General features: G+C 40.9%; 2 protein-coding genes and 1 non-coding gene across 6 annotated transcripts in view; all 3 read right to left on the bottom strand.

Moving 5' to 3' along the window:
• The window catches only part of dennd4c (DENN/MADD domain containing 4C), a 34,007-nt gene extending 22,291 nt beyond the window's left edge, over positions 1-11,716 (bottom strand). For 2 of the 4 annotated variants that reach the window (XM_061031901.1, XM_061031900.1), the window contains exon 1: positions 11,526-11,716. The gene's annotated coding sequence lies outside the window, so the exon portion shown is untranslated. The remainder of the gene's footprint in view (positions 1-11,525) is intronic. The other 2 variants (XM_061031903.1, XM_061031902.1) reach the window with 1 other exon arrangement.
• Positions 11,717-12,975: 1,259 nt separating this feature from the next.
• Positions 12,976-22,340, bottom strand: haus6 (HAUS augmin-like complex, subunit 6). The gene is made up of 16 exons (XM_061031235.1): positions 21,917-22,340; positions 20,345-20,440; positions 20,170-20,248; positions 19,557-19,691; positions 19,269-19,411; positions 17,644-17,706; positions 17,511-17,568; positions 17,106-17,279; positions 16,667-16,863; positions 16,369-16,498; positions 16,045-16,147; positions 15,894-15,957; positions 15,121-15,262; positions 14,906-15,004; positions 14,274-14,409; positions 12,976-14,081 (listed from the first exon to the last, which is right to left on the bottom strand). The coding sequence occupies exons 1-16, from the start codon at positions 22,063-22,065 to the stop codon at positions 13,390-13,392; spliced, it is 2,460 nt and encodes an 819-aa protein (XP_060887218.1). The 5' UTR covers positions 22,066-22,340; the 3' UTR covers positions 12,976-13,389.
• Positions 15,708-15,838, bottom strand: LOC132959124 (small Cajal body-specific RNA 8). The gene has a single exon (XR_009666915.1). It is a non-coding gene; the product is annotated as a small Cajal body-specific RNA 8 (non-coding RNA).
• Positions 22,341-23,325: the final 985 nt, after the last annotated feature.

Here is a 23,325-nt window from a genome sequence, read left to right on the forward strand (position 1 = left end):
GTAACCCCTCCCCCAGATGGGTGACACTCCCGCAGGTAGGTGTTTGTTGTGCCTCTAAGTCTACTTTCACAACGTGAACAATTGGGCATGGAGCAAGCCACCCAAGCCCCTCCAGAGAGGGGCGTGGTCAGACACAGCTCATTTACATTTAAAGCTACAGACAAGGAAACAGCCTGTTCTGAGCAGGGCTGAAATAGAGGGGTTTACAGTCATGATAAACAGGATCAGAGTGGATTTAGAACAAGAAACTTCACAGACATGTTTGGGGACAATATATTTTATATGAAAACTGCTGCTTATCATTTATATTCTATACATCACTGTTCAAAAATAGTGTTACTGTACCAAAGAAAGGAATTTATAAGCCCTACTAAAAACAACAGAGTCAACTGGTCGTCTAAGAAGAAAGAGAACCTTGAAGCCTTGAATGTCCACATTGTCGATCAAAGAGCTGTTCCGACTTACACAGGAAGTTCAATGTTTCCAGTGGTGAGTCAGCTGTAGCAGGAGGGGGGAAAAGCCTCTTTGTAAGGCTACAGACAGCTCTGGACTTAAAGACGCAGATAAACACTCTGCATTGTAGTTTTTCATTTCAGCTCTGGACTTCCATACTCTTCAAGTTGACAACCACAGGTAGGAAAGATGATGTCATGATGCAAGACAAGGCACATTAATAGATCAGAATAGTACCCAATTTCAGACAACACAGGCATAGCCGCCACCCATATCTCATTCAACTAGACACCTAGCCCTGCTTTTAGGAATACATTTGGTATTTTGCCCATGTGAACAAGCCAAAATGGATTCATTTTAAGTATACTGCCAGCCCTATACTCTTCACAGGTGCCTTTGAAGTATGTAGCTGGACTTCTGCCCAGAATATGGCCCCATTTTTTCATTCCTCTTTAAAACAATGTCGGAAAAGCACTCAAACCGAGGGGGTAGAGAGCGTCACTTCATCAAAACAATGCCTCCGGCAGCGAAAACAATACAGTTATATGTCACATTATCCGAGCAAAGACTAAAATGACTTTGAGTTTCCACAAACAAAAAAGGGCCATTAAGGTGCATCCATGGAAAAAGGAGGGATTAGCAGGTCCTTCCTACTTCTGTCAAGAGGGTCAGCTGTTCCAGTAACAAAGGATGAAAGAGACGGGATAGGTTTGCACTTGATCTGTCACATCTCTATTTGTTTTGTGTGAATACATTTGACTTCTTAAGAGGAGACCAGCTTTATGAATCTCCTCTGTTTAATGTTCCTCCCAAAGTAGGACATGAATTCTTTCTTGTGAATGTCACTGTAACTTATGTCCTTCTTTAAAAGCCCAAATTATACCAGATGTGGCTTGTCACAACACAATGACTAATATCTGTCCCAGTCCTTTAGAAATGAGCCCTTTCTTTATGAGCATGTACGACAGCAATAGAGACTCATGAAGCAACGTTAGGACATATTGCTCTGTCTGTATCCATGGTAACATGTCAGTGGTGAAACCCTTATTCAAGAGCAAAATGCAGTTGAAGACTTTATCTGCAAAACAAACCACGTTATTAAAAGTGTCCTTGAGTGATGTAGTCTGATGGTTGAACCAGGGACTGGATCATCTCTCCGTGTAGAGTAAGAGTTCACATCTGTATTTAGTTTCTTTGCCAAATATCAAGTTCATTAAAAAAGCATTGCAACATCAGAACAGAATTAAAATCACTGTTTAAAACAGACAGCCATGCAGGTCGCTCACAGTGAATTTTCTTGAATATTTCCTGTCGCGTTCACACATCTTCTAAAAAATCTGAGTGAAAAGTCCTGCTGTTTGTGTTCACGCATGCAGCTCACCCAGAAAATTACTGAAAGTTAAGGAGTCTTGTGCATGTGCGAAAACACCACACGTCATGTAACTGAGGTGGAATCCTAGCTTTTCATTACACTTTGTTCAGTATTTCTCCTTGGCCTCAAAATGATGACCTGAAATGACCTCACACACATGACATGGCCCTTACACATGCTTAACCAATGTCATAAAAGAGTAACAAGTACAGCTTACTGAACTGCATTAATTGAGCAAACAGCCGCTTGTTTACACATTTAGCAGACATGTTGGGACATTAGCATCCATTTGGAGCCATTTTTCTTCCCTCTTGACAGACAATATTTAACAATATTTGTACTCCTCTTTCTTTCAGTCTTTGGTCTCTTTCAACTCCCGAGGGATGGGACTCCCATCTGACTCTTAATTTTGTTGCTGGACATACATAATAGTTTAGGTTTTTAAAGATTTGATGAAAAAAAGCTATCTGCTACAACGGGGGGGGGGGGGGGGGGGGGGACGACGACGACGACGACGACGACACATACTCTCATGCTGAACTGATAGAGAATAACAAAACAATAAACTGAAAAAATGCTACGAAGCTAAGAGGGGAAAGCTTAGTCATCTGATAATACTCGGTGTAATCCCTTTCACATTACGCACAGTTATTTCATCCATTGTTAATATCAAAATATTAGTTATAGCTGCTTTAAAAGACTAGGAGGAATTAGGCAAGTTCTCACAAGTTATAAAGTAAAAGACTGCCTGAGGAAAAGAAGTGACATTTCACAGCGACAGGAAATATGAGGGGAAAAAAAAATATTTTCTATTTATTTTTAAACATAACATCAAAAGTGGAGTACCTCCAAGTGATTCATGTACAACTACAGCCTACAGGAAATAAAACATCTACTGAACAACATGTGTATTTTAAACTTTGAAATAGTTACTGTGGCGCTAAAGCATCAAGGCTGTGAGTCACAGTTTCCTGACAGCACGGGCACAGATCAGCACAAAAAGTGTCATTAAAACTTAGTAAAATATGATGGTGACTTCCCTTATACACTTTTTCATGATGCAAATGATCATGCTAAAAAATAAAAAAATAAAAACCCTAATACATGTGGTCTGATTGTGCAGAAGCATACTCCACATGAAGGGTCTGGTTACATGTGAATACAGCTTTGCAGGCTAGTTTGACTCAGAATGAAGATTAATGATACTTTAGGGATCAACACTTTAAAGAAGCCGTATGTCAGTGAGGTCACATTATTTCCTGTTCTAATCAAAATGTGAGATATATGACATTAATACTGCAATAACTGCTTTGGATATGTGACAGTAAAGGTTTTATATCTCACCTTGATTAGATATGCTTTATTGCTTTTTTACAATAATAAGAGAACTGTCACTTAAAACCACACGCTGCTCTTAAAAGATATACCTATACTATATTTAGGAAGCAAACCAACACCAAACACTGATACTACTGGATTGAGTCATGATATTTCCCTGCAAGGCTGAATACACACATATTTGAAGAGTGGACGCCATTTGTATCAGTTCCATAACCCAACCATACTCTTTGTGACACCCTATGATAGACAAACATTGCTGCTGCCGTGGCAACCCCGTCCCAACAATGCCAAGCAGGGCGACCCTGAGCTGCGACTAGTGTTACCTTCACCGGAGGAAATTGATCTCCAAGTCTTTCAAGGGTACATTATGTGTAGCTGACTCGCTCGCTGTAGTCAGCCTCGTCCAAATAAAATCCACTGTCTGAGTTTTGGATGTAAAATGGAAGAAACTGCTTTTTATTGTCTAGTTTTATGTCTGGTGAGCAAATAAAACATGGACGTGGCCATAAACGGCGCCGGTGTTGACAGCTGATTAGGCTGAAAGCTTTAGCTTTTGTAAACAGACGGAAAGAGTCCATTTAGGATTTTCTGTCTTTCTTGTTCTGCACATGTGACAACAAGTAGAAAAAAAATATGTAGGGACTTTTAAGCCTCAGGGCAAAAATAGTGCAGCTTGTAGGATCAAGAAATGACTGAGTCAAACTGGCATGCAAAACCAGTCTGTTGAATATCCACTGTATTAAGTCGAGTGTTGAAACCTGAGCTCCGGTCTCTGAAGGTTGTGCTCTGCACCTCCCTCCCCATGTAAAAAAAAACCTGTTCCTCTGTTACTCCAGAGCCCCGCTCATCCAGTGTCGTGCTCTTTGTCTGGGCTGCACTCGGAGACTAGGGTCACTACCAGTCATGATCAAAATACTTGGTGGCTTCAGAGGACACGTAAACTGACCGGTGACTCTGAAACTAGCTCTTGACTTCCTTGTAGCTATGAATGCTTACAGCTTTGGCCTTGATGTGGACACTGTCTATTCGGCTCTTTCAGTTTTAATGTAGCTTACAAATTAAGTTATCCACGTAACGAGTTCCATGTAATAAGATCAGACTTTTATTTTGTCAGCTCTTAGAGACTTGGCCTGATGATTATATTATGGTAAGCTAGTGCTATGTTGGTAACTGATTAGAACAAAAAGTTACTTTTTTTTAAACATTTAAAGGTCACAGCTGGTCAAATACATTTGTGTATATGCTTTTAGTGGTCATAAATTGTGAGCGATGGAATATTTGGGGGGTTTTTGAGCTGTTATTTTGACCCCTTAAACACATTTTAAGGGGTCATGTTGTGCCCAAGAATGATTGAACTGCATGTATAACTGTTAATAAAATCTGAAATAATTTGAAAGTAGCAGCCATTTTTCCTTTAAAATTAAATACCTATGTTAGGCCATTGCCTATGTTTTTTTTTGCAAATAATTAGCAAGTTCTTTTTTTTTTTTTTTTAATGGGGATACTGCTTTTTAAAAAATATTATTCTTACACAAAAGTAACATAACTTAATTCATGCTGGATTGAATTTGCTGCCCAAAACAAATGCAGACTGTGTCATTAAGTGATGTTTCCTCATAGTGATGGAGTAGTTTAACCACATTGCACTTTTCTGACTCAAACTGAATCTTATGAACCCCAACGACGCCTCAACGTTCACAAAACGTCCTTCTAAGAACTTTAAATCAATCAAATAGAAACATAAAAGGGACACTGTATGCATTCCTGTAATCATTAAATCAGCATTTCTATTCCTGAAGAGCTCCTTTCACTATTGCGGGGCATGTTGGTGACCAGCACGGTCAGCATGTCCAACTCACTCTGAAAATAACAGCATATGGTACGACTAGAGCCGTTTTTACATTACGCACTCCTGAAAATATATTGAGAACTTCAGGAGGAGGGGGGGGTCTCCTGAGATAAGACATGGCGTCAAAAACAAATTTGTGGATATAGTGTAATAGCAGAGTCGGCTACACGATGCTATAATGAGAATATTTGCCTTTATATCAATGCTACATGTAGTTCAACAGAATCAAACTATCAACAGAAGAGCGGAGAACAACATACTGATGAACAGAAACGTAATGCAGCCGTTTAATTAAGTAGCGGTCAAGTGCACACACTCTATGCTCCATGCAGCAGGACACAGAATATAAACGTCACTCCCCCCTCCCCATATATCCCTCCTGAAAATATCAGGGGTTTTCTGCAAATGTGAAAGCACTATCTAAAAAATAACAACGACACATAGTATGACTCAGTGACAACTGTTTTAGTTTCACATTCCCTCCCTTTGTTGACAGGCCTCCAAAGTGAGACCTCGATTCAAAGCTGGTTTTTCCCTCCACCACAACAGACGCTCCAACGTGCTAATGCTCTTCACAAATGACTTCAGGTGGTTAAAAACAAAATCCCACTTCCTAATAATCCAGGGCTTCTGCGTGAGCTGTAAACACAACCTCGAGTCCTGCATCCTGATTTAGACTCGAGTTTATGAAGCTGAAGGCGGCAGGACTTTTGGATCCAGTCAAGCAGACATTTACTTTTCAGATGTGTGTAGTAGGAGTAGTGGATTAGAAGTGACAACAATTGCTTTTTGCAATCTTCAAAGCTGAGGCAGTGAGGGACACTCATGTGGAGCTGTACTAAGAAACAACAACAAGTTATCAATTATTACATCCAGTACTAGTACAGCCTATTCTTTCTGAGGTTTTATTAACATTTCCTTGCCTGCAGATCAACTGAGAAATCAACACAAGCCACGCTTATTACTTTATGAAAATGTACAAATACAGGATAGTTGGATTTAAGCTTTAAACATGTTACTTTTTCAGAGAACAGGACTTAACTGGAGATCTAAAATTCAATTTGTGATCACATTTTGTTGCAAAATCCTGGGTGGGTCATTCCTTGAGGCCCCTAAATTTAGTGGACTGGAAAATCTTGTTCCTCGATGGGGGCACTGGTCTGAACTTGCTTGCAAATGTGCCAAAAAGGTTGCAGCCAAACAAGCCCAGAGGGAGGAGGGAAAAATCCGGCTGTCCTTAATAAATGAAGGGTTAAAGGAGGTCCTGCGATTTGCGTGCCTTAATACCAAATGATGTTTGTTCGATTCCGTTCCACATTCAAAAGCGATAAAGACAAGAAAGAGATTCTACTATTAAAGCGCACAAGAGCGAAACCCCTTCCTCCATCCCCCCACGTTCTGCCCCCACAATGATCTCACCCCGGTCACACAAAAGAGCCTGGAGGCTCGTTCCCCAGGGGTGAAAGAGCCTGCCTGCGTGCGTGTGAGCGCATGCAAAAGTGTAGCTGTTTGTGTGTGTGTGTGTGTGTGTGTGTAACGCTGGACAACAGACAGAGCTATATTATTTCAGCAGGAGCTCTGCCATGCACGTCCACTCACAGCTCGTCTGAAACAGCAGCTGAGAGTGACATACACAAACATCACGTATAGTAACATGGACAGTACAAATGAGAATAAAAAGCAATGACGCGAGTGTGTGTGTGTGTGTACAGATGCAGGAATACTACTAGAAAGCCAGCTGACCCACGGTTATAAATAGAACAGGCTAATCCTACACACAAACCCCTCTTTTTCAGATACGAGTTTCTGTGCAGGTACTAATAACTCATTTTTCCTTCCTGCAGGGCTTCTTAAGTGCATTTTAAATCAGTCAGGTAAACTTGCTCACGTAAAAAAAAAATCCATCAAAGAAAAGTCATTTGATTTCAGCTGTGACCGCGTTTGGGTTGGTTTCTGCAGCCCCAGTGTGTCTACCTCAAGTGCCACTCTGTAAGTGTGGGCTTTGGAGGATCTGAGGAGCAAAGTGGCCTTCCCCGCCACCTGTCATCACAGCATGCTGTCAGCGGCGAAGGCCAGACTGAGTGGAAGGTGCCAACGAGGTGACGAAAACCCCTGTTTTACAAGGCACCTAGGAAAGTGTGCTTGCTCTCGGACTCTCGGTTGGAGCGTGGGCTCGCGGTGGAGATGAGCTCCGATTACAGTCAGCTCGGTTGCCGCTTGATTGAATTCATATGCCGCGAACGACAGCGTGTGTGAATGTGGTCTGTAAATACCTCCCCCGTGCTAATTAATCTTAACAATGTGTTGTGATGAAACCAACAGCCAAACTTGGTGGAGGAGCTACATCAGACTTCTGTTTACAAGACAATAAGGGGGGGGGGGGGGGATACTTTTTTGTGTTATTGTTGATAAAAAGAGGAACGCTTATGTCAAACAGGTCTTGCTCTCCAGAGTTTGTTGGAGGTGGAGCTTTCACTCTGTCTGCAGTTTAGCTTCAGATCAGCCTGGCAAAACAACAAATCTCTCACTCTTCAACATTTTTTTTTTTTAAACACAGGAAATACGCTAAGTTGGATTTCAACAAGATACAGACATTAGCTATTGACACAGTTCGATCTAATAGGTATCTAGCTGCCATGTCACTGGTAACAGTCACAGCAGATCAGGTTTGTTGTTGCTGTTCTGCTTAAGTAAACGGCCATGTATGTCATACCACAGGTGAAACTAATGAATCGTATTCAATGAACAGATGTGTTTTCAGGGACAATACTTCATTGTTTGTTTGCTTGATATTAAATGGAACACTGAATGCCTAATCTAAAGCCACACCAGTCAATCAAACAGGTCGGGAGGCTTAAAGCCGGCATCAAACGGATGTTGTAATCTTGGTTTTAAGGGTTCAAACATTGGGAATCTGACAAATAGTTATCATTTCACTAAGTGAGTACCAACTTTATGACCAACTGAAGAGAGGAACATTATGACATTGACATTTTTGACGACTCTTTAGATACCGATGAACAACAGCTAACGTTGGCATTCAATCATTTTTCAATCAGCGGGTTTTTGTTGTTGTTTTGCTTCAAGGCTTAAACACATGAATGCTGATATTTTAGAATTAATTTAGGTATCTGTTGAGTTATTATGTTGATGTTGGTCAGGGTTTTCGTTTGGGTTCTTTTAGTGTTGGGGTGTTGTTATTGGTTGGCTGTCCCTTCCATGGGTTGCGTTGTTCTCGTGGTTTTGTTGTTGTGTTTATTTGCGCTCGCATGTTTTGTTGTCTCTAATAAAGTTATTATTGTTGTCATTATATTCTACAGTTAAAGGTAGTGTTAGCTTCAAAGTGGTTCAATGTGAGGGTTAGCTGTTGCGTAACGCCAGCTCATTTGTTTTCAATACGTTGTTTTAATTTTAAATGATCCCCAGGGATTTTATCTTTGTGTTGTATTTTCAATTACTGCTCAATCAGGAAGCAGTGAAATACTGTAATAGTTAGAGGGTGTACACAGCAAATGTTTGTGATATTTAGTTGATGTGTAATTTTCATAACTCACTGACTGTTTCTGCACGATAACAGACATCAACTGTTAATGGTTTGCCAATATTACATCAAAGAAACCAAAACCAACCACTGAATACAACCCGATACATGAAAAGTGGCACACATCCTAATGACTGAAGCGAGAAAAAAAAATTCCGGTTTTTCCTTCCTGGCTCTCTGTGGGTCCATAGTTACACTTTGCAAAGACCTGAGCATGTGATTTAAGAGGCAGGTGTGCTCACAAGAGAGTGTGACACACTGTGAGTGTTTGCTGAACTGTGTCAAAAAAAAAAAAATACAACCGTTTCCTGCACAGCCAGCGGCAACAGGTAGGTCATGCTTCCCGCAATCTGACAAGAAAGTAGGGCGAAGACAGTTAAGGGTTCCCACCAAACGTGACCTCCTGCGCGTTGGTTTGACGATGAGAGGCAGCTCAGGGCAGCGGGGCTAGGCTCGGCAGAAACGTCACAAGACTGCCTCCCTCCTGGAGCGTGACAGCCCGGCAGACAGAGAGCATTCTTTCCACTCCGAGGAGAAGGGAGCGAGGGCAAACTCATTGCCCTTACTGCCCAGCTGGGACTAAACCAGCGTGGACTCAGGCCTGTACTGGGGGGGGGGGGGGGGGGGTGGGGAGACATCTAAAGTGAACCAAAGTACAAGGGTCAGAGAAAAGAAATAGGTTATCTGAGAGGGTTTCTGGCCGGGTTACAAGATTCTTTTGGCTGAAATTGACTTCCTCAAGTTAATATGTTTTCAGTTATGCAAACAGGAGATTAACAATGCAACCCCACTCAAGTGTTTCAGGATAGTTTGGCAAAATAATAATTGTAACAATGGCGGAAAGAAAAATTGGCTTGCCTTGAGCTAGACAATAACTCCCTAGCAGCCAAAGGGATGCTGTTATGTTAATGAATCCTGACCTCACATAAAGTCACTAAAATATATAAAGCAAATAAATATTACTGGAGAAAAGTGACATTTGTGACGAGTAAAATCTTCGTTGTTGTTTCGGGTCCAGTTGCAATCTTACAACTGGAAGTATAGCGGAAGTGCAGTGAACTTTAACTTCTGAAAGGAGGGGTTGAAGAAGAGCTGCCCAATTAATTGCAATTTCCATATTATCAGGATGAACCAGGCCAGGCTCAGTCTCCAGCAGCAGCAGCAGCCAGCTGCAAAAAGATGAGGGAGGGATGTTCCTAGGTAACTAATTTCCAAGTCGGTTAAACAGAAATTCAAATTCAGACGAACCGACCAGTCTAAAAGGTAAGAAAACACACACATATATATTACTAAGTTATACCTCACACTCATCAGATTCCAATTTGACTTTGCAGAGGAAACCACCGAGTCCTTCCACAGCCTGTCCCTGCAAACTTTTTCCTTTCCTCGGTCACCTGACAGAGCCTTTGGACGGCCAGCCCTGGTGACAAAGTGCAAGTTCAATGTACCCAAGCCACAGCGCAGCAATGACCTACTTTATACCTGCCCACCAGAAGCAGTCAGCGAGAGGCAACATTCGCTCCACTCCCCTTTTCCAGCCGCCGTCAGGCCACGCCAAGGTCAAGAGAGAGATTTTTCTTCTGTGTTTCCACATGTCAGTGGTTCATTTCCTGCAACTCTGCAAAAGCTATTCCAACCATTTACTCCCTCCACAAGTCGTGATTGTTCTGCTACAGCCTGACTCCGGTCTCAGTCGGCATAACGCCTCGTTGAAACTGTAATGAGTACAGTAGAAGAGGAAGTGCCATCCTTGGCTCTGCTGGGACTTGTGCCACGGCTGCCATAACAGGAACATCACATGCATGCCATGATTCACCGAAAAACGCTGATGGGAAGCGGAGTGCTCTGCAGCACCGGAGGGCTAGACTTGCTGCTGGCTGGCAAACAGTCAAGTGCTGAGGTGTAGATATGCGAGCACCTTGGCGTCGAATTCAATGGCATTAAAGCTCCCTCCACACGGGGGCCATAAAACAAAACAGCAGAGGTATGTTACACGGCTCTTTGTCCTCAGGGTCACGGTCATACAGATGCAGAGAGAGTGAGTCCACAAGCCCAGGAACAAGTCAGGTTACAAGTTCCTTATCTTGGGGATAGCTTAGAGCGGGGCGGCCCCCATCAAGCCTCAATGTGGCCCTCAGGTCAATTAATTGGAAACATGAAGAAAACTTGACAAAACCTGACACGAATTCATGAAAACCAGAAATATGTGCGTAATAATATTTGATCACTGGCGTATGTTGAGTTAAATTTGAGACATAATTCACTGTAATCGTTTTTCTATCCTACAATTTGGCCCTCTGGCAGTGAGAATTAAATGAATGTGGCCCCTTGCTGTGACCAAAGTTGCCCCATCCTTGGCTTAGAGTGAGAAAAATCCCCCCTGCTGAAGTCTTGAATTTTAAATATATGCTTGATTTTCAACAGGAAACTGTGAGTGTGTGTGTGTGTGTGCTGGAGCAGACACCTGCAAGGCTAGGCAGGCTCCAGGAGAGCAGAGTCTGATTATCTGGCGTCAAAGAGGGCCAGGAACTCACAAGCAGAGGAGGAGGAGGAAAAAGTAGGAAGGGGGGGGGTGCTGCTGTATTCCCAACTGTTGCATCCCACCCATAACTAGGTCAGCTTTCGTGCAGGAAATACACATCACCGCGGATAAAAACAAAAGACAAGTCCTCCTGTGATCAAACCAGTGATACGTGGCTGCCTGTCTCTCTTTGCGCGGTTGGATAACACACACACACACACACACACACACACACACACGCGCGCGCGCGCGCACACACACACATACACACACGGTGGAAAGTGTGGAAACACACCGCAGCAGCTTAACACCAGCAAAATGTAATTTTAGCGCAGGAGCTTACTTAAGAACAGATAAAGACATCTGAAATAGTTACAATACTGTTTCTAAGTAACTCTGCTTGGTCTCCTGTATCTTTATATTCAAAAAAAATATATGCTCCACTTACCAGCTGTTTACACTGCAGCCCGAGACAATGTTGACATGAAGGCAACTTGCTGTTTTTACCCGCTTGATATGCTCCGTATTTCTATTTGCGAGAAACAGGTCAGACCTGGAAGACGCGCGGAAAAAGGGCACTTCGTAAATCCTCCTGTGAAACTTTGCTGCACTTCTCCTTCGCCACACTTTCATCTGAAGTTGTTGGCGGAGGCAGGCGCCATGTTTGTGTCTGCGCTGATAGTTTTGTTGGGGAGCTTTCTCCGTAAACGTCTCTTTCAGACTGGAACCGCCCAGAGAAGAGGAGAGGCTACGTCCCCCTGCTGAAACCTGACAAAGGCTGGCCTCGGGGCGCGCTGTCAAGCACACTGGCAAAAAAAAAACTGGCAACTTCCGGATTGTCATTTCAAAATAAAACTGTAGTCGCTGTTTTAAAATAGTTACTAACTCTTGGTTTTTAGTACTTTTTTAACATATGGAAAGAGTGTGTAAATAAAACACTTTATTGGTGGTATAATCAGTAGCAGTACCTATTTTTAAAACGCAAAATTTAATAATGAATCTTGATGTTAAAATTAATTACAGTTAAATTTTACAGAAAAGTTGACTCACTTTTTATTTTAAGTAGACCAGCTTGTCAAATTGTAAGTGTGTCGACAAGTAACTTTAAAAAACTTTATGATAATTAAAGGTTGTAGGCTTAAAACGCATAAATTATGAAAATGAGTGTTTTTTGTATGCAATATTCCACAATCAGTGTACAGTTTCAGGTTTGATATAATTGATTGCATATTCATTTTAAATCTCACGCCTATTTTTTTCAAGAATTAATCAATTGTTATATCCAAATAAATAACTTTTAAATAAATGTTTTGCTCACAAGGAGCTTTAGTATGGCGGCTCCTAACAACTCGTAGGTTATGGCATATGTAATAACTAGACAGCGCTGAATTAGAAACAAATCGACATTTTTCATGCATCAATTTATCATGGTAAAACATTTTATAGCCTCGGAAAAGGTTGTTCGCCCAATTGCAGTTTTTGCATTTTATTGCGAAAGGGAGTCTTTACGTCCTCTACTAGTTTTTATTCCACCTTGACACGCTTGTTTCGGCGTTTTGCACAATGTCTGACACCCCCTACCTGCAGCTCAGAGTAATTACATTGGAAAAGCAACAGGTGCGTGAGAAAACCAGTTTATTTGAATTTACGCAATTCTGTAGTGATGATGCAACACGTTTTCTTATGGTTAAGAATGTCATCAAATAGCCAATATAATGAAAAATATTTAACCTTTTTTCAATATTTATTTATGAACACTGCAATACAGAGGGGTTAATGTGGTGTGCAACACTCTAACTTTATTTCAACCTGCAGTATAAATTACAAGAAAAGAAAAATCTATCAAGGAACCCTGAATGTTTGCGTTATTTTTATTTTAACAAAAAATGTAATCCAAAATATTACAATTTCTATTCATCAAACCAACTGAGCTGTTTTTTTTTTCCTCACATCTGAGGTGATATAAATTCAACCATGATAAAAGTGCAATGTAAATGGGAAGGGGAAGATGCAGACAAGCTTTGTTGAATACAGTGGACTATATTCCCACATTTTAAATGGAAGATTTGATGATAGAGATCCTTTTTCAGCACAAGAAACATTATGAAGCTAGGAATTGCAAATATGTACAAAACTTAAAGATGACACTTTTTACAATTTTATTAAGCAGTTCATGTCTACTTTTTAAATTTAAACATATTTACTTATGACAGAAGTTAGTTATTTTACATCAATGTGCAAACTTTTTTTAAAAATCAGATATCAGTTTAAGTCAGTCAAGGCTGGAAAAGGGGGTTCTCTCAGGAATGTATTTAACACTTCATGTCATCTATTGGGGAGAATGTGATCAGTTTTGGGAGGCCGTACTCCTGCTTTTTGGCTGGCGACGGCGTCTCCAGTGTGTCTAAATCCAGGGAGAAAACCTTGTCTGTGGCTTCATTTGATTTAGCGGGCTCCATAAGCCAGTCTTTGTCCAAACTTGGGCTCATGTGACCCGTTAGAAGACACTCAGGAGTCCTCTTCCTTCTTTCCATTAAGGAACCGTCGGCACACGCCTGCTGACTCAGGTGAAGTGTGGCAAGGGGCGACCGCTTCTCCTGACTCTTAAGGAAAGGGATTAGGAAATCATCTTCATCCTCACTCTTCATGTCAAATTCTTCATCGTCGAGGCTCAGCAGACTGTCACAGCTCGGCATTTCGGGGAGCGTTTCGTGCGCGAGGCTGAACTGGACCGCACTGCTGCCTGTGCCGCTCGGGCTGTCGAGGGCCTCTGTGTTGAACGTGTCCCACAGCAGAGTGGTTTTAACCTCTCCGCTTGTTGATATAGGTTTGATACTGTAAGTGAAACTCTTGGAGGAAGAATCTGGGCTCAGCAACACATTGCGAGGCTCATCAAGGGGGGTGAGTCGCCCCATCACACTGTCTTCAAATGTTGCCGAATGTCCCATTTTCTCAGCTTTGTCTTCCCGAAGTGCCTTACGCCAGGAGTTCTTCACATCCATGACTAAAGAAAAGTGAAAACGAGTTCAGAAGCTGCGATAGAGACATAGGGAATGCAGATCTCTAACGATGACAGTTATTTCTTAAAATCAGAATGCATTGTTTGAGGCAACCCTGATGCTGCTCAACATAATCTTACATGTGAATAGAACCAACCTTAAATTAAGGCTGAGATCTGATGCAAAAGGAAACTTACTCAGGCTCTCAGGTGTTCGGGGCAGCTGCTTTTTTGTGGAGAAGGGATCTCTATGAAGAGTGCTCAAGAGGCTCTCCAAGTCACGCCCTTTGACCCTGCCGTCTGCAGGACTTGTCGTAGTCACAGCATCTGCAAACTAACATACAGTGTTATCGATTTAAAAAGAAAACACAGAATTGTAGCATTAGCTGGTTGTCTTTCCTATTTTTTTGCCAGTTAAATAAGCCGCTTACAGATTGCCATTCCACATCAGGGCCCTAATGAAGCTCTGCAGTCATGCCTCTGTGCTATATATAGCATCCTAAACAGCGTAGTGTGTGATCTCAAATCGTCTTACAGTGCTGGGAAAGCTTGAGTAGCGCAGCCCGTGAACACACAGGGCGAGCTCCACATAGACAGCACTAATCCGTCCTGCTGGTTCTGACATTACAGACACCGTGTCATCCCCTGTTACATCTGTTATTACCTCCGATGGTGGATCAATTTCACCCCACCATGCGGTCGGTGCATTACACAACACAGATGCCGCATAACAAGGGTTTAAATATCCTGCCTTAAACCGGCAATCTTTCAGCGGCTATAAAAGGCTAGCGTTCATCATTTCTTTATGCTCTTAACAGTCAGTGCTATACCTGGTCAGCAAGGTTATCACACTCCATATTGAGTATTTGAGACTTGTGTCTTGTGGTAGAAGTCTTCGGTTGAACATGGGCTGTTTTCCTCACACTGGCCTGAAAACAAGGACACCTTTGTTAGTATGTTTAAGTAGGATTTTATGCACAGACATTCAAAAGGTTGAGCAAATGCACTTTATTTTAAAAACAGAATTCTCAAGCTCATTACTAACCTGAGGTGGTGCTACAGATGGAGATACAGCAGGAGGAGCTGGAGGTGTGTCAAACAGCCAGTCAAGAGAGGTGTTTGCTTGAGATGATGCTGCAGTGGTGACAACAGGACTTTCGATCCTTTCAGCTGCCGTAGGGTAAGAGCTGATTCCAGAAAATAAAGCATGTCGTGTTAAACATGTACAGTCTATATTCTTCAACATGTAAGTCTGTTTTGCCCCATATCACATTTTCATCACAGTGTAGTACAGCTCAGGAACAGTGAAAGCATCATAGAGCTTCTAAAAGTAGCTGATAACTTCCAGCTATGTGGCCTTGACTCAGTGCCAAAAACCTGCATCAAGTTGGCACACTGCCCTACACCTTCACTCCATTCAATTGTTTCTCAGATGAGTGTAGAGTAATGTTAAAGTCAGGCTCCTAGAATGAAAAGACAATCTGTTTGACATGCTCCAGGCATTCAATCAAGCCTTAACACTTCAGTCTTTAATGCAGAGACATTATGTCCTCTGCTTTATAAACTATGCAAGCTTATTTCTGGTACATGGCAAGACATATTTGGAACTTTGTTGTGTGTAAAACTCATGCAGAGTGTCAGCTCCGTATCTGTCCGTGGCGATTTCTCTCAATTCGCCACGGTCATCAGAGAGCTCTTATGCTGTAGGGAGGACTTGTGACGGACAGAGCAAGGCTTAGCACTGCCAATGTATCTGCCTCCCATTCAAAGACAATAATGACGAACAAGAAGACTTCTCTTCATGGCTGTTTACATTACCTGCTCTGGTTAAAAGAAGTGTCACGTAATCCGTCATGTGATTTACTCTCTGCAGGCTTCTCCTCTGAAAAATAAAAGCAACAGTATAAGAAAATGCCATAGATCCTATTTAAAAACACATTTGTTCTCATATTCATATCATTTTGCCCACCAAGAAGTGATGCAGGGAACTGGGAGAAGATGCCACTCGTGTAAGAGGCATCAGCAGCTGGTTCAAAAGACAGTGGAGCCATTGGTGAGAGGAAGCCCAGAGCCTAAAAGAAACAGACACATCATAAAGTTAGCAATGCATCGACAGTGAAAAGCCTTTTGATTTACTGCGACTGAATTCATAACTGCAGCAACAGAACTGAGTCATGCCGTCTTGTTCCCATTTTGGAATTTGGCAATACATATACTGTATATAACTTTACTGTTAATGTGGAAGATTTGGGGTTGAATGAGATTTAAAAAAAAAATCAAAAGGATGACTCACAGGATCTTCATTCAGAAAAGATACTAGTGGTGTTTCTTTCAGGGTTTGCATCCACTTCTTGTCCCACTCGGCATCCAACTCCCCGATGTTACTCCTAACCTCAGGAAGTCCTTCCTTGGAAATGTTCTGCCTGTGAGAAAATTAAAAGCTATTAGAGTCTCTAAACCACAAAGATTTGAGGGTTATTTTAGTTCCTACCAATACATCAAGTAATGTTGGAGCACCATAAAAAAAAAAAAAAAAAAAGGGGAGGAGAAAGTGCATCCTTCTGTAAATAAGAGTGTGGTTCTGTGTGTACCTGATGAGGTGGAGCTCTTGCAGCACACGGGCCATCTGCTGACACTTCTCCTGCAGAGGTTCTGGACTGAGCCGGGGCTTTGGGGCGCCAGAGACCCGAGATTGCTCCTCCCTCAAGAGGTGCAGCGCGTGGTTCGTCAGCTCAAACACACACAGGAGGTTCAGCTGGCCGGCCTCGTACACATTCCCTGAACTCAACTGGGAAACAGGAACCATGGCAATCAGTGAAAGCTCGGATTGAAAAGGCTCAGTCATCACAACGTGGCTCAGTTATGACCACAGTTTTCATTAGCATTGAAAGTGTTGTGCAACCAATGATGCCGGATAAGCCTAAAGTAACACTGCAATGTTGAAAGAAACCTGAAAGAACAGACTCAATTGTTAAATGAACAATAACTTTACATGGCTCGGGACAACATCAGTTAACTTTTATCCCTCACCTGGTGTGGGAGCTGTTCAACTCTCTCCAGCAGCGTCCGGGGAATTTTGAGTACTCTATTCGTTCCATCCAGTACGTGTCGATCTACATCCCCCTTCAAAACACTTCCCACTGCCTGCTGCTCCTCTTTAGTGGTTGAGAGCATTTCATCAACAGTCGACCACAGGGAGCGTACCTTGGGATAACCAAATGTTGCGAGTGAGCTCTTTGAACATTAAACACGTCTCAGTACAGAGCTACTTCTTTCCAAAACACATTTTGGTTCAGATATTTAACATCACACACACTTCTGGAAAATCTTATTCAAAAAGGCATCAGGTCAGGTCTGCATTTCCCTATTAGTCCAAGTGGAGTCAAAACTATGTCTTGAGTTTCATTTCGGCTTTAAAAACAAAACATCACTTACCTTTTGTGTCTTCTCAGCTGTAGAAGTTTCCTCTTCTGTAGAATCACCGCTAAAACGCCTGAAAGTAAAAAGTATTGTTAACAAACCAAAAACACACAAGTCAAAAGACTCAAAACCATAAAGTCATACATACTTGAGTAGCTCATCATATTTGGCACACTCTTCTCCGGCTTCCTTCTTTGATTTCACAAGGATCCTTTTAAAAGAGGGGGGAACAAAATAAGAAGCTTTAAAATTGACCAAAAAGTAGAAGAATCAAATTATCCACTTGCAAAAACAACGGCTGATAATGGCAGCAGTGGCTTTGCATCTTGGTACACTTGATGGAGCTGAGCCATCGTTAATGAAATGGGTTTCATCTGTGCTGTATTTGCTTCAAATTGTGAACTACTCCAGCTGCAACCAACTGACCCGAATGAACAATGGTGTGAATACAATCAGTTCACACAGACAAGGCCTCAAACAATCAGCCAATGACACAACACCAAGAGCACTCATCTACAATTAAAACACGAGTGTGTCTAAAGAAAAGGTCATTATTTGTACATTTAATATTCAAAGTAAGATAAATAAAAAATAAACCATAACTGAAAAGACAAAGCAACATAATCAGTAACAATAAGAAAATGCTTGAATTTAAGAATTCATATTGTTACTTTTAACTGAGCATGAGTGCAGTATGCATGGTGTTGGTCCTTGACCTTTGACATGTTTACTCTTGTATCTGCTGCAGACCACAGCAAACAGAATATTGTTGACAACATCGTTACCGTAGATAAAGAAAATGCTGAGCTTTCCAAAGATACACGTGGTAACTCTGTTGATGTGTCCTATCTTTGCTGGGAAGAGGATTGTGGAGCACAAAAGTCCAACAAACTGCAAAAAGAAACTATAAATAGAAGGATATCTGGTACTGGGAATGATGTAATTGACATAAGTTAATTGGAAACACTAAATTAATTTAGGATTAGCAACCACAGTAGGTTCTCTTGCATGTTTGAAATGAAAGTGTGAGGGGAGTGGTTGTCCATAGGTTGGAATCTGTAATTGCCGCAAAATCCAAATTTCATGTTTTATTACAGCTCATATTTTTGTTTGTATGAAATGCCCAACGCAAAGACAGGTATAAAACCAAAGTGTTCTGTAGTGAGAGAAGGCTGTCTTGCAACAACCTGTTTCTACAGCTGTGTAGAGGCCATTTTAATCATGGTAACTTTAGTTTCAGAAGTATGGTTTATGTTTGTGCTAATAGAGTATATTTTTTGTGTTGTTAGAAATAAGTATTCATTTATGAGAAGTACTTGATTTGACATAGAAACCTTTATGGTGAATAATGGATTTATTTGGGCATATTTTGGCAGGTATTTTGTGTTATGGGTGGAGCCGAGTTAATTAATTTGGGTGCGATGCACAGGTGGTGAGAAAAAAGTAGATAGTTTTTTGTTTGTGGACTGTGGTGGAGGTATAGGAGCCACGCAGCAAATGTTTTTTTGATCGTGACCTTTTGTTATGAGTTTTGATATATTCATTTTGGATCTGTTCTGGAAAGTGGAATTACGAATAAAATAAGAAATCAAGAGAAACAACGGATCTGTGAGTATATTTAAGTGGACACGCATCAGAAACTAACAGGTTGGCTCCTATGACACAAGTGACAATTTTTATATGACACACAAGAAGAAATTGCCACTACAAGCTGTAAATATAACATATCATCTCCGACTGTAGAGGTGCCAAGATGGAACTTCGAGGACTTACTGGGCTCGTTTCTGGTACTCATGAAGAAAACGATCCTGGTCCACGGCAGCTTTTAAAAACCTGGAATGGGTTAGATTGTGTCGCTTCACTGCCATGTCAAAGGAAGAAGCCGGCATAGCTGCACCCTCAGGAACCCAGCTGTCGTCTGGTGATGATAATATTCAAGATTAATTGACGCTAACTTAGAGGCAAATAAATTAAATACAGTGTAATGTTGCTATGCTGACCTACAAATTGTGCACACAAGCTATTGGTATAAAAAAAAAAAAAGATTTCCTAAGTGGACAGACCTGTGGTGAATGTCTTCATTTCCTGCAGCATGACATAATTGGCCAGATGAAGCATCAAGCTGACAAACTTGGGACCTCCAGGTGACAGGAACAAGGATGCTACCACTTTGGATCCTGCATTTGCAGTTTCATCCTACACAGTTTGAAAAAAAAAAAAAAAAGGGTCAACTTACTACTAAATTTAGTGGAATACTTGATGGCAGAAACAGCATTTGAGGATAAAAAATATTTTAGGAACGAAATTTGTGGGGTTCTTGCAACAAGGAGAGACAGCATTACCCTCAAGCTAGAGATTGCTTCATTGCTAACATGTATGTATTTCACAGTAAATATAACATGAAGACAGAATGATGCAAAGTTCACCCAAATGACTTTCTACATGACAAGAGCAAATAGCAATATTGATTTATTCATTGCTGGGTGTTCTAAATAAGAAATATATCTATCATAATACAATGTTACCTTCATTTCACTATGGTTTTACAAAAGCTGTGCACAAAAGTATTTCAGGTAAGCTTCTAATGGGAAAGCACGAGTGAAAGTAAAGCAACAAATAAAGAATAGATGTAAATTCTATTCAAATGTTTAGTGCATAGCTGGGGGTTTCTTACCATTATTTCTCGTAGCCAGGCACAAGTAACTTTGCGGAATTCAACATCTGCTTTCTGATTCAAAACCGGCCAGCAGTGCCTAACCCAAAACAAAAAGTTAATTATAATCACAATGGACTGTCATGGGGACGGTTGCCAATGAATGTCAATAGTTGATCATTCCTTTTTTCCTTACCTGAATGCCTCATTGAATCGTGATGGGTTGAGTTTTAACAACAGGAAATGTGTCACTATGTAGAAGGCGTCCTTGTTTGGTTTGTCGAACATATTCCTGTTTGCCATCAAATAACATTCAACCAAGTCAGACTAAAGCTAAAACTCAAGAGCCAAGTGAATAACAACGTCAATGTAACTTTAAATGAAACATAAACTCCTCAAAAAAAGTTTGGAAACATTACGTCGGTCACTTATTTCGCCCCTTTAATAATACCAATTGGTGTTGTATATTATATATTGTTGGAAAGCCTGATTAGTCACCTTTACAACGAGGTATAACTTGTAAGGATCATGCATTCGTGGAATGAGCAACACAGCTAAATGTGTGAGTAGCGCTCTAAAAAAAAAAAAGTGCCAAAATCCCCTGCAATGTTCTTCTGTTGGTATTCACTCCTGTTTCACTACTCTGTACAACAGCTCACCTCATGCGAGCAGAGAACTGTCATCATGATAATATCTGTCTCTCCTTACTGTAATCTGTTCTGCACATGTTATATTTACAAATTATCCCTGCACTCATGTTCACTTCATTTGGCTGTCTACTCGCCGTTATATTGTATAGTTTCTGCTTATAATATGTCTACACTCCTGCACTTTAACTTATGTCAATACTGTCCATTTACAACTCTGTCTTTGCACATTTAATCTTTCATATTTAATTTACAACCATTTACAACTCTGTTTTTGCACATTTACTTTTAATCTTCCATATTTAATCTTCCTATTTAAGACTAGTAATGCTTAGTTAAATCCTGGTTGTATATATTCACATTCTTAGTTTTGATATCTTTTAGGACTTATTTACTTTGTATTTAATATTATATTTTGTTTAGATTTGCTCATAGTGTGTGTTTGGACAACCTGCTGCTGTAACGCCACAATTTCCCAGTTTGGGATCAATAAAGTAATTATATTCTATTGGCGCCTCAAGTGCTGCCAGGTGTGTGTCAGTTACGGGTGTATGACTGGCACATGATTGACAGCACTTGTGGGATCATCTTGGGCATGCTGGTTCATGTCAGAGTGACCAACACAACCACGCTGGTTGAGGAATGGGATGCCACCCCACAGCAGAGTGTGACCAGCATGAGGAGGAGGGTCCAAGCTGATGTGGCCTCCTATGGATCTTCACCACGCTACTGAGGTCCCTGACAGTGTTAAATGAATAAAGTGTGTAAAAAAAAAAAACTTATCACTGTGGGAGAGTGCAATCATCAATTCCACCAAGCAACTCAAAACAGGAGTGAATACCAACAGGAGAAGATTTTTTAGGGCGCTTCCCACACATTTAGCTGTGCTGCACATTGCACGATCTTTATAAGTTATACCTCGTTGTAAAGGTGACTAATCACGCTTTCCAAAGATATACAATACAACACAAATTAGAATTATTAAAGGGGCGAAATAAGTGACCAAATTAATGTTTCCAAACTTTTTGAGGAGTTTAGTAACGCTAAAATGCACATGAGTCTCATTCAGTTGTGGTATATTATCCTGCATTCAGTTGTTATGATCAGTAAAGCACACTCACGGTCCCAGGTTGATGTGTTTGATGTTGATGTTGATGTTGGTTTTGCCGGCGATTGACGACATCTCAGAGTCTGGTTGAAATCCGAGCCCGAGAAGAGCAAACCACAAATACTTGCCATTCTTCTTCTGCAGTAATATCGGGTTCGCCATTATTCGGGAGGTAAATCCTGCGAAGTGATCAAAAGCCCCCGGATAACCAGCTAGCTTGAACTGTTAGCGACAAAGTTAGCCTCCGAACTTTGTTTCAAGTTTGTCCACATACATTTAAGAAACTGTTTTCAAACAAACAGGAACCAAACAAATATAGTAACATTTGTTTTAACTATCGGTTTGGTTACATTTCGTATGAGCTCACATTTGTTAAAGCTTATTTTGTAGTCAGGAGTATTAGGACTACAAGCAACAACCGCAACCGCCAATTTTTATAATGAGCACCCGGATGTTGTTAACAAGTACTTCCTTTTAGACAACGCTCGACGGCCTATTCATGAGAGCAACCCATCCGGGTACTTTGCCCAAACGATGCCGGCCACGCCCCTTTCTGGGTGAAATCATCCCATCTGAATGAATGGCGGTTAATGGACAAGTTGGTGTCTTTACCGATTTAAAGTCTTAAAAATGAAAACCGTACTTTAAAACGGCAAGTAAGAGCCTAAATCTGATGACCAGTGATGTAAACATTTAAAATATGACATTTCTGACATCATAACGGTATAAAATTAACCATGTACGTGAGTGTACATCACTGGTCATCAGATTTAAGGCTCATACTTGCAGTTTTGGGGCGGGGCCGGCGTCGTTTGGGCAAAGCACCCGGATGGGTTGCTCTCATGAATCTACAAACCACTAAGTTTGTGAATCAAAAACCTGTTCAGGGATGAGGGGATGCAAAGGTAAAGGGTCCAAATCCCAAACATGTTAATTTATAAATTCAAATGGTGGAGTCTTCATCCAGGCATTATAAAGTGATCAGACTATTTAAATTATTAGAGAACTATAGTGATAAAAAACATGACATATACACAAGTCGTTCCTTATTTTTTAAAGAAACTTAGGCGTCCCATTTACGGTACATTTGTATGACCAATTTAAGCATACCACCTTGTAGTGTATATTCCACTGTAAAACATTTTTGCGATGCAGAAAAAGACAGTTGCAGTTAATTGTGTTACCTGTAACCGGTGTTAAAGGACTCAGAAATTAAATCTTTAAGGTCTCAGAATACAATTTCTCAACGAATGCATTGTCTGCATTGTTATATTAGTCGTGCTAAAAAAATTCTATATATATATATCATATAATTATTAGTTATGAGAAGACCACATCATTCAAACGTGTGAAGATACGATGGTGTCCTTTTGTCATGTCTACAGCATCCGGCTGATTTAAATAGTTAATAAACCAATGGAA

Source organism: Labrus mixtus, chromosome 23 (genome assembly GCF_963584025.1).
Source record: "Labrus mixtus chromosome 23, fLabMix1.1, whole genome shotgun sequence".
Lineage (NCBI taxonomy): Eukaryota > Metazoa > Chordata > Actinopteri > Labriformes > Labridae > Labrus > Labrus mixtus.